We start from the raw sequence: 12,590 nt of genomic DNA, 5'->3' as shown, positions 1-12,590 counted from the left end.
TTACAACTGAATCATAATTCCTTTTCCGCAATTCTTTAAAAAAAGCTGTCGTGATGACCAGTCAAAAATCAAGTTTTCCAATCTTGACGCAACCAATGGTCATCACTACCTGAACTTTAAATTCATAAAATAACCATTCTATCAATCACTACTTTACAAAAAAGAACTAAACCTAGAATTTTAAATTAACCCAATTGATAATGGCTTGAAAAACTGCAAGGCATTCAACTCAGGAATAAAGTTACAAATTATAATTACAAAAATTGAGAGCTCTTTAAAAAAAATGGCGACACTCACTTGCACCATTCCATAACATGAATTGACCCAAGTAGCAAACTAATGCCACTTCAGCATTCTGCAAAACTGATTGAGCTCATGGCTCGTTGCTGCAGCTCTATTGACCATTTACAAAGCTTAAGTTTCAAAAGCATGTACAAATGTCACCCCATGTGGGTTGGCTAAAACAACTTTGAACGGCTGCAATTAATAACGCGCAGTACACTCATGATTTAATCATCAGCACTTTGAATCTCGCCCTTCATAATGCGGGTTGTGCTTTCGACACTGAAGCCTAAAACAGCTGGATTTACTTTCTTTCCTTTCTTCCCCTTTTTCTTCCCACCCCTTACTGACCCATCTATATCATTATCAATAGCAAAAATATCTGAATCCCTACCAGATCTCGACTCCAGATTGGACCTTCTACTATGAATGTCAGTAGTATTAGCATCTTGACTCTGCACATGCATGCTACTTAAAACTTGAACATCACGCTGGGAGAAGGCCATGTCAATAACATCTGCAGGCAAGAGCTCCTTGTATTTCAACACTTTATCAATAAACTCCCGTTCAGGATCAAAGGAGCCCAGATTCTCAACCAGAAGCATCTCTGCTTCTGACGTAGACTGCTTCAGGCAATATTCCAAAACTTTTGTATCTGGTAACACATGGTCAAGTATACAACTTTCCAAATGTGGTTGCAAATAACTTCAAAACAATAAACCATTATTCTTTTTAAGTTTGTTACAAATTACAGCATTTCGCAATGATTGGTACATCCAGAAACTTCAAGCAAATCAAACAGAGAACCAAAACTTAATCAGAAAATAAACAGGTCAAGAAAATATAGGGTGGATTTAAAGAATGAAACTTCAAACAAACAAACAAAGGATCATATATACAAGCCTTGCATACCAAAATAAACAGAAAGAGCTAAACAAACAAGTTAAATGATGTCGACGTAGGCAAGCATAGTATTAGAAAATTAAAAGACAGACAGGAAAAAAATAGAAGACCGAAATACATTAAATGCTCACTCTGTTGTATATATTTCTAAGGTTTTATACCCCTCGTAGATAAAACACCCACCACAAATGAGTGATCCAGAGAACCGCCCTTGCTGTGGGATATTAAGAAGGGCAGCAACCCTCCATAAGGGTCAGGAGCCCTGAGGTAAATCATCCCTTATAGATGATTTTTAGGCCCATAATTTTATACTCAATGCATTGTAATATAGCTTAGCAGTTTCCTACATTGATACAAGCCAATGACTATAAATTCTTGCACGTAGATTAGAATTAACAAAATATCTTAATGTACTGTGAACGGTCGAGTAAATAACACGAATATGGTTTTCCTGGGTTTTTCCTTCAAGGGTTCTAAAAAGTAAAATCAATTGTTATACTGTGAGTTTTCCATTATTTATTGCTGCTGCATTCACGATTTTGTTAGCATTGCTTCTACTGCATAAGATTAATTGGTGTGTTTTCCTTCATCCTAAAGATTCAAAAAGAAAAGAGCATTAAGTTGTAAAATCCTCTAATATTTCAAGACAACTAGTAATATCTCAAAAAGATTTTGTTTTTTATTTTGATTCTTCATTCCCTAAATCGGTAAATGTTCATCACCAACCGAGATAAATAGTTTTTATAAAACTAAACTTCAATTCTGAGGTAGCATGGAGAAGATGCATATTCGAAAACCAAAAAGTTTGATAATATTGCATACTTCCAACTGTGCTGAGAAGTAATTTGCTAAAAAGAAACCAAACCTGAGTATGTTTATGCTCTGTACATATTTGTTACAATGTACCACAAGCTAACAGTTGGATACAACAAGGAGACAAGGGACGCAATTCAAACATTTCTTGCTCCTATCAGGCTTTAACTCCAGGGGTTTATGAAAGCTCCAAAGGACTGTCTTATGAGTACTTTCTCTAATTACACCAGTCCTGTTTGATTGTTTCAAAGAAGAATTCCTGTCAGTTTTTGGATGGTTTTATGCTAAGTTACCGATTCGAGTACGGATACGGAAACGGAAACGGATAAAAAAAAATCTTGGGTACGGGTACGTCCATATATATATATATATATATATGTTCAAACATACAAATATGAAACATACAATGTAACTTTCCCATACAATGATACATAAATAATAACAGATAAATGACAGTTGTTTTTTAATTGGTTTTTGACTTTTATGAACCGTGGGCCCCGTTTTTAGGAACCCACGGGCCTTGGTTCTCCCAGGTCCGCCTGGGTTCTCCCTGGGTTCCACCCGGGTGGCCAGGTTCTCTGTGGGTCCTGCCACGGATAAATGACAGTTGTTTTTTAATTGTTTTTTGACTTTTATGAACCGTGGGCCCTGTTTTTTGGAACCCACGGGCCTTGGTTCTCCCAGGTCCACCTGGGTTCTCCCTGGGTTCCACCCGGGTGGCCAGGTTCTCTGTGGGTCCTGCCACGCGCAGGACCCACATAGAACCCGGCCACCTGGGCAGGACCCGGGTGGAACTCAAGGAGAACCAGGCTCAGACCAGGACTGGGCAAGAACCAGGACCCGGACCCAGCCTTTTTCCCCGAGAACCGGTATCTCAGGTTTTATGTAGAACATACAGTTTGCACATATGGGCCTCTATATCTCTAGTTTTGAACTCAATCACTATGTGAAGGTATAAACCCATAGTGTGAAAAGGTATCATTACATCTTAGAGCTAAAGTTCTGTGTTGATGAGAATCATTCTCATACTAAACTCCTCATCAATAGTCCTCATTGTATTGTCTTGCACGCATATTATAACCGATTCATTCATGACATTTTAGAATAACAGATGAGTTCTGCATGCAAAGATCTAGGGCAGTTTGCCTGCACCTTATCCAGCCAGTACTCATCCGCAACCTTACTAATCTATCTCGCCTAACTAATGACAAGTGTGTGAATATCATTTTCAGTTACTTGTTACTTACTCTCTTGCTGTTAAATTTTGTAAAAATTTGTATAGTTATGTTATTGTGTGTGTACTTTTCGCCTCAGGATAAGAATGAATTTTTATACCTGTAACCTTTTAATCATGCAGCCTAAGGTGTCTTAAGAACCTTCTTGTTGTACATACTAAAACATCTCTCTTTACACTGTACATACTAGATAAATGAAAAGAAGCTACATTTGTGTGACTCAATAAGCATTCACCTACCATTCTATTTTTACCATTAAAAATTCATTCCAGTCAGCACTCACAAACAAACAGCAAAATCTAGCTCATAAATAAAGTTGGTACTAAAGACTAAAAAATCTAATACTATAGAAGATAAAGAATAAAGCAATTATTTTAAGTTGATAAAATTTTCACTCTACTGAAAAAAAAATTAATGCTTCAATTATAAAAGAGTTCTTTCTTGAAGCTAAATCTCATGCAAAGAAAGGTTGTAGCTACAGGTCCAGAATCCAAGAAGCAATTTCTATGTTTAACTTGGCTTGATAGCAAATAAGTACATACAGAAATTTCAAAGGTAGCATTACTGAAGTAAGAAAGCAGAAGACAAAAATCAGAAAAAGCTTAACCCATAAAAAAAGGATACCATTATTTCCAATCAGCCTAGATAACTCTGCTTCGCACCAATCATGGAAATCTTTTGCTTCTGCAAGGAACAAAGGGAAAGACATGTTGAAACATGAAAACCTCAAACTAGTGTCTGATTCAATATAAAGCACTATTATATAAATAAAAATTGACAGTCCAGTGTTAATTGAAAATTTAAAACATAACAAACACTTGATCGTTACCAGAATATTTGCTAACAAGTTGCTTCTTCCCCTTCACCGATGATGACAAAGGGAGATCGGAAGACTTGTTAGCAGTGACGAGTGCTGCTGATGCTTTCCGTGACGATGACAATCCAGATGAGGCTTTCGCAATACTGCTCTTTGGTGTCAAACTTTTGCCGGTAATCAGTGATGGAAACTCTGGCCTGCACAAAGAGCAAATTTACTTATGTACTTCAGATATGAAGAAATAAGACACGATCCAGTAAATACACATGAAACAAGATAAATACACTAAAACCATTCTACCTTAGCAGTGTAGTCCTTGCGAAAGAAAAACTTTGGAATTAAATAAAATACATGAAGGAGAAACTCAAACCAAACAAAACCATAAATAATTGAATACACAAGGATAAACCACTTTAATTTCCAAATCCATTGCATTAAACCTATGACATCTTGTTCTAGGACTCCTAGTTTGCTGTTAATGTTGTGAATACATCTGTGTTACACAGGGATGCATCCCCTATCCCCAACCCACCCGTCCCCTACCCGTCGCCAGGACAGGAAAACGGAAAGGGGAGGTCCCCCTACCGATTCCAATTCTGCAAGAACCCTCCAAGATGGCAGGAAACGTTTCCTGGCCGCTGGGGACATCTCACCATCCCTGGGATGGTGCAGGGACATCTAAAACATCCCGTGCCGTCCCAGAAACGGCGAGCTGTCCCCCATGTCTGGGACGACTTCAAGGGCCATTAAAACATAAAAAAACACACATTTTAAAATAAAATAAAATTATTGTTAGTGACATGAGGAGCCCACAATTAGGTTTAAAACATAAAAGTGAACCCTAAAAAGCCAAAATACATTAAAACAAAGGAAAACATGAACCCAGCCACCATTTTTCACTTTCATTTTCTCAGGTTTTGCTCCAGGCTGTGAGAGTTTGCTTGTTGGAGAAGATATCGGCATGCTCTAGAAGAGAGATTGGACTGATTAGAGGAGATCTTGGACTGATTTTTGCCTTGCTTCAAGTCTAAAACATGTTCTCAGCTTCAAGTCTCAAGCTACAGCCAAGGTATGTTAATTTTTGTTACAGTTTTTTCTAAGATTTTAGCTTGCTAGCGAGCTTGTAGATTGAAAATATTTTGATTCATTTGTTTTCAGACTTTCAACCATAAACAAAAACATACAAAATGAGCAGCAACAGCAGTGACAGTCATGACGGTAGTGAGAGTGAAAACGAAGTGACAATGCCAGTAGACCCTTCTACATCTGAAAATCCAACCTTAGGTTCTGCTGCACCAAACTGTTTTCAATGTCCTATACCTCTTCAAAAGTTTGTAAAAGGCACTTTCAACCCCAAAAAACCATTGCTATAAATTGCCACAAATGTGACCACCAACAAGGGCAAAAATACAGGTTGCAACAAGAACTGGCTTTGTCATATTTGCAATCCATGGGAGTTATACTAGGGTTATAGGCCATCTAGTGGGTAAGGGTGGAAAAGGTGTTAGAATTTGTGAGGATATAGCATTGGAACAGCAGATTGAAATGGCAAAATTGGCTAGTATAAGTGAGGACAAAATCATTACAATTCACAATAAGAAACGGCCAGCATCTATTGATTTGTGTGCCTCTTCCAATGTATCAGTTGGAGAGAGTGGTGATTGAGAGGAGGAAAACAAGTGAGTAAACTTCAGTGATGAGGATAATGAACGTGCAAAAACATGACCAATCTGATGATGCAGTGGCCAAATTCTTTTATGCACATGCTCTTCCATTTCATTTGGCAAGGTCACCTTATTACAAATCTATGGTGAGAGATATATTGACAATTGGACCCTCTTATGCCCCCCTAGAGAACATAGATTGCATACCTCCCTCCTTGACAAACAATATTCATAAGCTACCACCATGATGAGGAGGAGATGAGACAAACATGATTTACGACTGGCTGTTCCATTGTCATGGATGGCTGGACTGATATTCAACATAGGCCACTCATTAATGTTATTCCACGTTACCTAGGGACGCGTCCACAGTTATTTTTTCAGGTGTCCCCGTCCCAGGGATGCCTCGGGGACAGGGAACGTCCCCATAAATTGTGCATAGAGACAGTGAATTTTGACAATGAATTCCATAAGCAATTTGACTTTGACTCCCAATTTAACACAAATTTGCCATAAGAACTAGCAGAGTTCTTATATGTTAAGGTTCTATAATGTAAATGTAAATGTTTTATCCATGTTTTCATATGAATATTTTATATTTCCCTATATATTTTAATTTTCCCCTATTTTTAAACAGCTGTCCCCTTTGCCCTCCCCTAGCTGTCCCCAAAATTGGCAAAAAAAAACCACCGTCCCGAAAACGCGTAACCCTGTCCCCTATCATCCCGTCCTAGAAACTCAGGGTAACATAGATGTTTTTGTTACATGCCCTGCTGGTTCATACTTTTCTTCAAGCTATTGATTGTTCTGGAAATGTTAAGGATGTTAATTTCCAATTCGGCATTTTGAGGGAGGTCATAGAGGAGGTTAGGCCTTCTAATGTTATGCAAATTGTGACAGATTCAGCTCGTGTTTGTAAGCTAGCTGGTTTGATAATTGAGAGTGCTTACAGACATATTTTCTAGACTCCATGTTGTGTACATGCTTTGAATAATGCTTTGAAAGACATTGGAAAAATAGATTGGGTGAAGGCAGTAGTGGCACAGGCTACAGACATACAAATGTTTGTAACCATCAGACTTCACTTGCACTATTCTGGTCTTATTCAAAGAAAGAATTCATCAAACCAATTGAGACTTTGTTGGAGAAGATGTTGGAGGTGCAGGATGCTCTACAATCCATGGTTGTTTTTTCCATACTAGAAACGGTGGCCTCAATCAAAGACAGATGAAAGGGAAGCAGTGAAAGATAGAGTAATTGATGAGTCTTGGTCTCAATCTAAAAAAAAACATATTATAAAATTGTTAAACTCTGTTTTACACTTCATCTTTTGGAAGTCTTAATTTTTAAATGTGATTGCAGTTATATTTGATCTATCATATCACCAATTGTAGGGTTAATCCAATATCCAGATACAAACTTCATTGGAGGGTGGAAATTTCATGGAAGGGGCACACCAGAATTGAAACAACTTGCCATTCATTTGCTCTCCTAGTTTGCTAGTTCCTCTGCTACAGAGAGGAATTGGTTCACCTATGGCTTCATCCACTCCATTAAGAGAAATAGGCTAACTTCAAAACAAGCTGAAAAGTTAGCTGCGATTCATAGTGCCAACAGACTACCCAGTATTGATAGACTCCAACAATGCGATGGGATGTTGATCCTAAATATATTAGACAGATTGATGAGGAGGGGGTGCAACGAGGATTAGTCAAGCTGCTATTGGATGATCCACTTCTGCCAGAGGGTGATGGACTCATTTTTAAATGTGATTGCAGTTATATTTGCTTTATCATATCACAGTGTAGCGGTAATCCAAAAAACAAATACAAACTCCATTGGATGGTGGAAATTTCATGGGAGGGGCACACCAGAATTGAAACAACTTGCCATTCATTTGCTCTCCTAGATTGCTAGTTCCTCTGCTACAAAGAGGAATTGGTTCACCTATGGCTTCATCCACTCCATTAAGAGAAATAGGCTTACTTCAAAACGAGCTGAAAAGCTAGTTGTGATTCATAGTGCTGAGAGACTACCAAGTATCTATAGACTCCAACAACGCGATGGGATGTTGATCCTGAAGATATTAGACAGATTGACGAGGAGGTGCCACCAGGACTAGTCAGGTTGCCACTGGATGATCCACTTCTGCCAGAGGGTGATGGACTCAAATGGTTCTGAGTCTTTGGATATTGATAGCCTGAATGAGGCTTAATTTTATAGACTATTGTACAATGTATTTTGATGTTTGAGACTTCTGGATATTGTTAGACCCTGGTTTTTTGATGTTTACGAATGCTTTATTGAAATTTATTATGCTGTTATAATACTACTTGCATGATCTAGTTACATTTTGATATTGTTGTCATCAATTATTGACATGTAACATCTCTCTCTCTCTCTCTAATATATAATATATTTTGAAAAATTCATATATATATATATATATATATATGCTGTCGTCCCCTATTTTTTGGCTCTCTGGGAAACGTCCCAGAAATGTGTCCCTTGCCGTCCCCAAAACATAGGAATACATAAATTCTACATGAACTATGTTTATTAAGGATTCAATCTTTAATTTTAATGTGCAAACAATGTGTAAAGTGGGCTTATGGACATAAGTGTGTTCTCGGTTTAAATTCTTAGTCTCTATGTTTCACCTTCCAAGCAAAGCCTATGTCCATCATTTAGATTCTGCAATGCTTGCTTTCATTAGCTTGTTAAAAACTCAGTTTCTGCACATTTTTGTCACAAATTTGTCAGATTTTATTGAATAAAATGAAACTCGCCAATTTAATGAAGCAGCTATAAATTCATTCAAAATTCAACCCCAAATATTTGTATGGTAAAATAGCTAGGTTTTTATTTTGATTTTATTAGATATCAAAAATTGCCATTACTTGCGGCTTTCTGTCTTTTTTAATCCTGTGGCTAGCCTGGACCCTCTGTGAAGATTTTCTGCAGCCTCAGCCCTCTGTTGAATACTTGGTATGCTTTCCTGATGTTTACTGTTTATGTGTAACCTCACACCTCTGACTATATATGGCTGCATTTATCTAGTATTTTTTAAGTTTCTGGTTATAACATATCAATTCAAAGATGTTGTGCATGCTTGAAGACTACAGGATGTTGCCAGGAAGGTCAATGCTTATCATTCTTAGCTGCCTTCGAATAATAGTGTTTACTGTTTATGTGTAACCTCACACCTCTGACTATATATGGCTGCATTTATCTAGAGTTTTTTAAGTTTCTGGTTATAACATATTGATTCAAAGATGTTGTCCATGCTTGAAGACTACAGGATGTTGCCATGAAGGTAAATGCTTATCGTTCTTGGCTGCTTTCGAATAATAGTGTTGCATTGTCAAGATGTTTGCAATTTAGAATTTGGTAAAGTTTTTAATTTGAATTAAATTTTATTAATAGTTATTATTCGAATTAGCTTTTCAAAATTTCACATTTTCATTCCATTTTGTTTTAATTTATTAAAATTTAATTTTAGTCGGTGTTTCATTTATTTTTATATTTAGACATTTTATTAAGTTTTATTATTTTAACTTTTAATAGAATCTAAATTTATTATATTTTCTTTATTAAGTTTTTGAATTTGATTTTTATAATATTTTAATATTAGTTTAAAAATTATTAATATAGCTTACAATATTTATTATTTACCAGATCCTGTGCATAAACTCTTTCCATTGGATCTTCTTTGAGAGCAGCCTGGAGCAAGCTATAAGGCAAATCGGCATGCTGAGCCTTGTCACCACAAACTCAAACACGTTGCAGGAAATTTGATAAATACGCGAGAGTGCATACAGAGATGCTGTATTGTTGATTTCCCCGGGTGCATTTGAAAATATCAACAACACAGCATCCATGCCTACACCCACCACACATTCCGGATAGATTGAGCTTAAGTCCTGTGGATGTGAGGAGAATTAAGATCTACAGAAATCAATTTCCACTCTGTTGTCTACCAAGAGTTCAAATAGGAGTTACAACTGTTACAGTTTGTGCTGCTGCGAGTGGACTAATTACCAGTAAATTAATTGATGTTTTGTACTACAGTTGCATTCCTGGGAGTGATCTGATGAATGACATTATTTAATTCTTGCCAGATCTGAAATTGCTGTCATTTGTTGTTTCATAATTATCACATGCCCCCTTTATGCCCCTCTGAAATTGTTGTTATTTGTTGTTATTGACCATTGGACCCTCTTCTGCCCCCCTGGATAACATAGATTGCGTACCTCCCTCCTTGACAAACAATATTCAAAAGGGAACATCTTGAGGCAATGACGCATACATGGATTAGGGCTGACTGTTCCATTGTCATGGATGGGTACACTGATATTCAACATAGGCCACTTATTAATATCATTGTTACATACCCTGCTGGTTCATACTTTCTTAGAGCTATTGATTGTTCTGAGAAACATACAAATGTTTGTATTAACCATCACACTTCACTTGCACTATCCTTGTCTTATTCAAAGAAAGGATTCCTCAAACCAATTGAGACTAGATATGCTAGCTATTTTATTTTGTTGCAGAGGATGTTGAAGGTGCAGGATGCTCTACAATCCATGATTGTGTGTGGAGATTGAAAAAAGTAAGCTCCATCAAAGACAGAAGAAGGGAAGGTGGTGAGAGAAAGAGTACTTAATGACATTTGGTGATCCAATATCAAGTAAGAAAATTAAAAAAAATTGAGTTTGTACTTTGTTTTACTTTGTATTTTAAAATTTTCATTTTAAAGATTTTATTATTAATAGTGTTAATGTCATCATTTTTTATTTTAAAAGTTTTGATTTTAAATGTTGCTTGCAGGTATATTTGCTCTATCATATCACCAATTGTGGGGGTCATTATTAATAGTGTTAATGTCATCATTTTTTATTTTAAAAGTTTTGATTTTAAATGTTGCTTGCAGGTATATTTGCTCTATCATATCACCAGTTGTGGGGGTAAACTGATATGAAGATACAAACTGTCCTAGCTTTGGAGAGATACAAACTCTCCTAGCCTTGGAGAGATCTAGGAGACTTTTGATAGTATGCTTCATCAAATGAAGCAAGCAATTCGTAACAAGGATCCTGGATTGCATATCAGGCCTATTGTCACAAAGAGGTGGAACACAATGAACACCCCTCTTCATATGCTTGCATATGCGCTTAATCTGAAATAGTATTGCACCTAGACCTAGCCGAATGCTTTCTTTTGAAGATGATGATGTGATGCAGGGGCTTACAGTAGCAACCATTCTTTAGCTCGTTCATGTAGATGTATGTGTGATGGTAGTTGAAATGGGTGTTTTACCCTATGTGTTCAGCACACATAGGGTAGTTATCACTTTAAGTGTACTGTTATGACTTTAAGTCTCAAGTCATAAGATTAGAACGCATGTCATAATCTTATGCAATTCTATGTTCACCTTGGCCTATATAATCAAGGAGTCTCTTTTGTAATCTCAATCCATTTTAATCTATCATTTGCATCCTTTGATAGAATAGTACTATTAATTCGTAGTTTATCTCTCTTGTGCTTTCATTAAGTGTATGGGTGGCTATAATATTCAACCAAATCTTGCATAGTATACAGCATTCTATACCAGCTCTTACATGGTATCAGAACTTGTGGGATTGTTTCTTGCTAATCTTTTTGAGAGATCTAGGTTGCAAATCTTAGTAAATCTTGAAAAGTTGAGTATGCTCTTATCTTGCATTAAATGATGCTCTGGAGAATCAAAAAAAGTTGACTAAAATACCAAATTTGAGGGTTTTCCTATTTGTGACTTTGTATTGCAGGTCAAAATTAGAACTTGCTTGCGCAGATCCGAACTCACCATTGAGTTCATGGGTTTCAAGAAAGTCAATTTCACCTTTCGTTTCCTCCAAATTGGACATTTGAGACCAAATCTATGACATTTTAAAGTTGGGATGTGGTTACCAGATCCAGAAGCTAACTACAATTTCAAAGCATTTGGATAAAAACAAACCCTACCATTGTGCTTAGAAAGGCACAAAAACATATAGATCAACTCTCAAATCATCAAAATAAGACACTTTTGTGAAAAATTGATTGTTCAAAATAATCGGATCATCTTGAATTAACTAATAACGAATATACAAGTGTATGTAAATGAATTACAAGACGGTGTTCTAAAAAGAATGAACCATTAAACTAAAGCTTGAAATACTAAATAAAGCTAAAAAGCTTAAAACTAAAAAGCAAACTATGCATTCTTATAAAAGAAGCAATAGTTGACTAATGACTAACTAAATGACCATTAATAGAACCACAAAAGAAAGTAACTGACTAAAAGAATTAATTATTGTAATACCCTCCCTTAATGGTCATTGTATCAACTAAGTACCCGACGAAGACACTGCAAGTCTTTTGATCATAAATGCAATGCAAAGAACACTCTGCTGCTACGAAGACTCTCCCAGGATCTACAAAGTGGTGATGACCAAGAATAGCTGATTCCGAATGATTGATGCATGATGCAACCTTCACACACGAATTTTAGAACTGGCACACGTGAATTATATAAGAAGGATACCATTTATGCTGTTTTAAGTGTGCAGAAAATTTTAATTTTGGGGTTTCTTCCAAACCTCGAAATTCGTGCCTTGGAATTCGTGCCAAAATTCTCCTATAGGGTTTCAGTTTTTTCAGCAGCTGTTTCTATTCTGATTTTTTTTTTTAAATCAGATTCTTCTGTCTCTTGCTTTCACTTAGCTAACCTCGATCAACCTCAATTTATGTGATGGCATCATTAACCAACATCATGTTGGAACACAGTCAGAAGTTCAACGGCCGCAACTACAACACCTGGAAACAGCGTATGCTTACCATCTTTGAGTATCA

At 36.6% G+C, this 12,590-nt stretch overlaps 1 protein-coding gene across 2 annotated transcripts in view; it reads right to left on the bottom strand.

Moving 5' to 3' along the window:
- Positions 1 to 201: 201 nt before the first annotated feature.
- LOC131051224 (protein ESSENTIAL FOR POTEXVIRUS ACCUMULATION 1) overlaps positions 202 to 12,590 on the bottom strand; it is a 44,758-nt gene continuing 32,369 nt past the window's right edge. For both annotated transcript variants that reach the window (XM_057985630.2, XM_057985631.2), the window contains exons 8-10: positions 4,063 to 4,247; positions 3,858 to 3,917; positions 202 to 937 (exon numbers count right to left, since the gene is read on the bottom strand). In XM_057985630.2, the coding sequence (XP_057841613.2) occupies positions 510 to 937; positions 3,858 to 3,917; positions 4,063 to 4,247 (673 nt within the window). In that variant the 3' untranslated portion in view covers positions 202 to 509. The remainder of the gene's footprint in view (positions 938 to 3,857; positions 3,918 to 4,062; positions 4,248 to 12,590) is intronic.

Source organism: Cryptomeria japonica, chromosome 6, assembly GCF_030272615.1.
Source record: "Cryptomeria japonica chromosome 6, Sugi_1.0, whole genome shotgun sequence".
NCBI lineage: Eukaryota > Viridiplantae > Streptophyta > Pinopsida > Cupressales > Cupressaceae > Cryptomeria > Cryptomeria japonica.
This window is presented reverse-complemented; position numbering and strand designations above follow the sequence as displayed.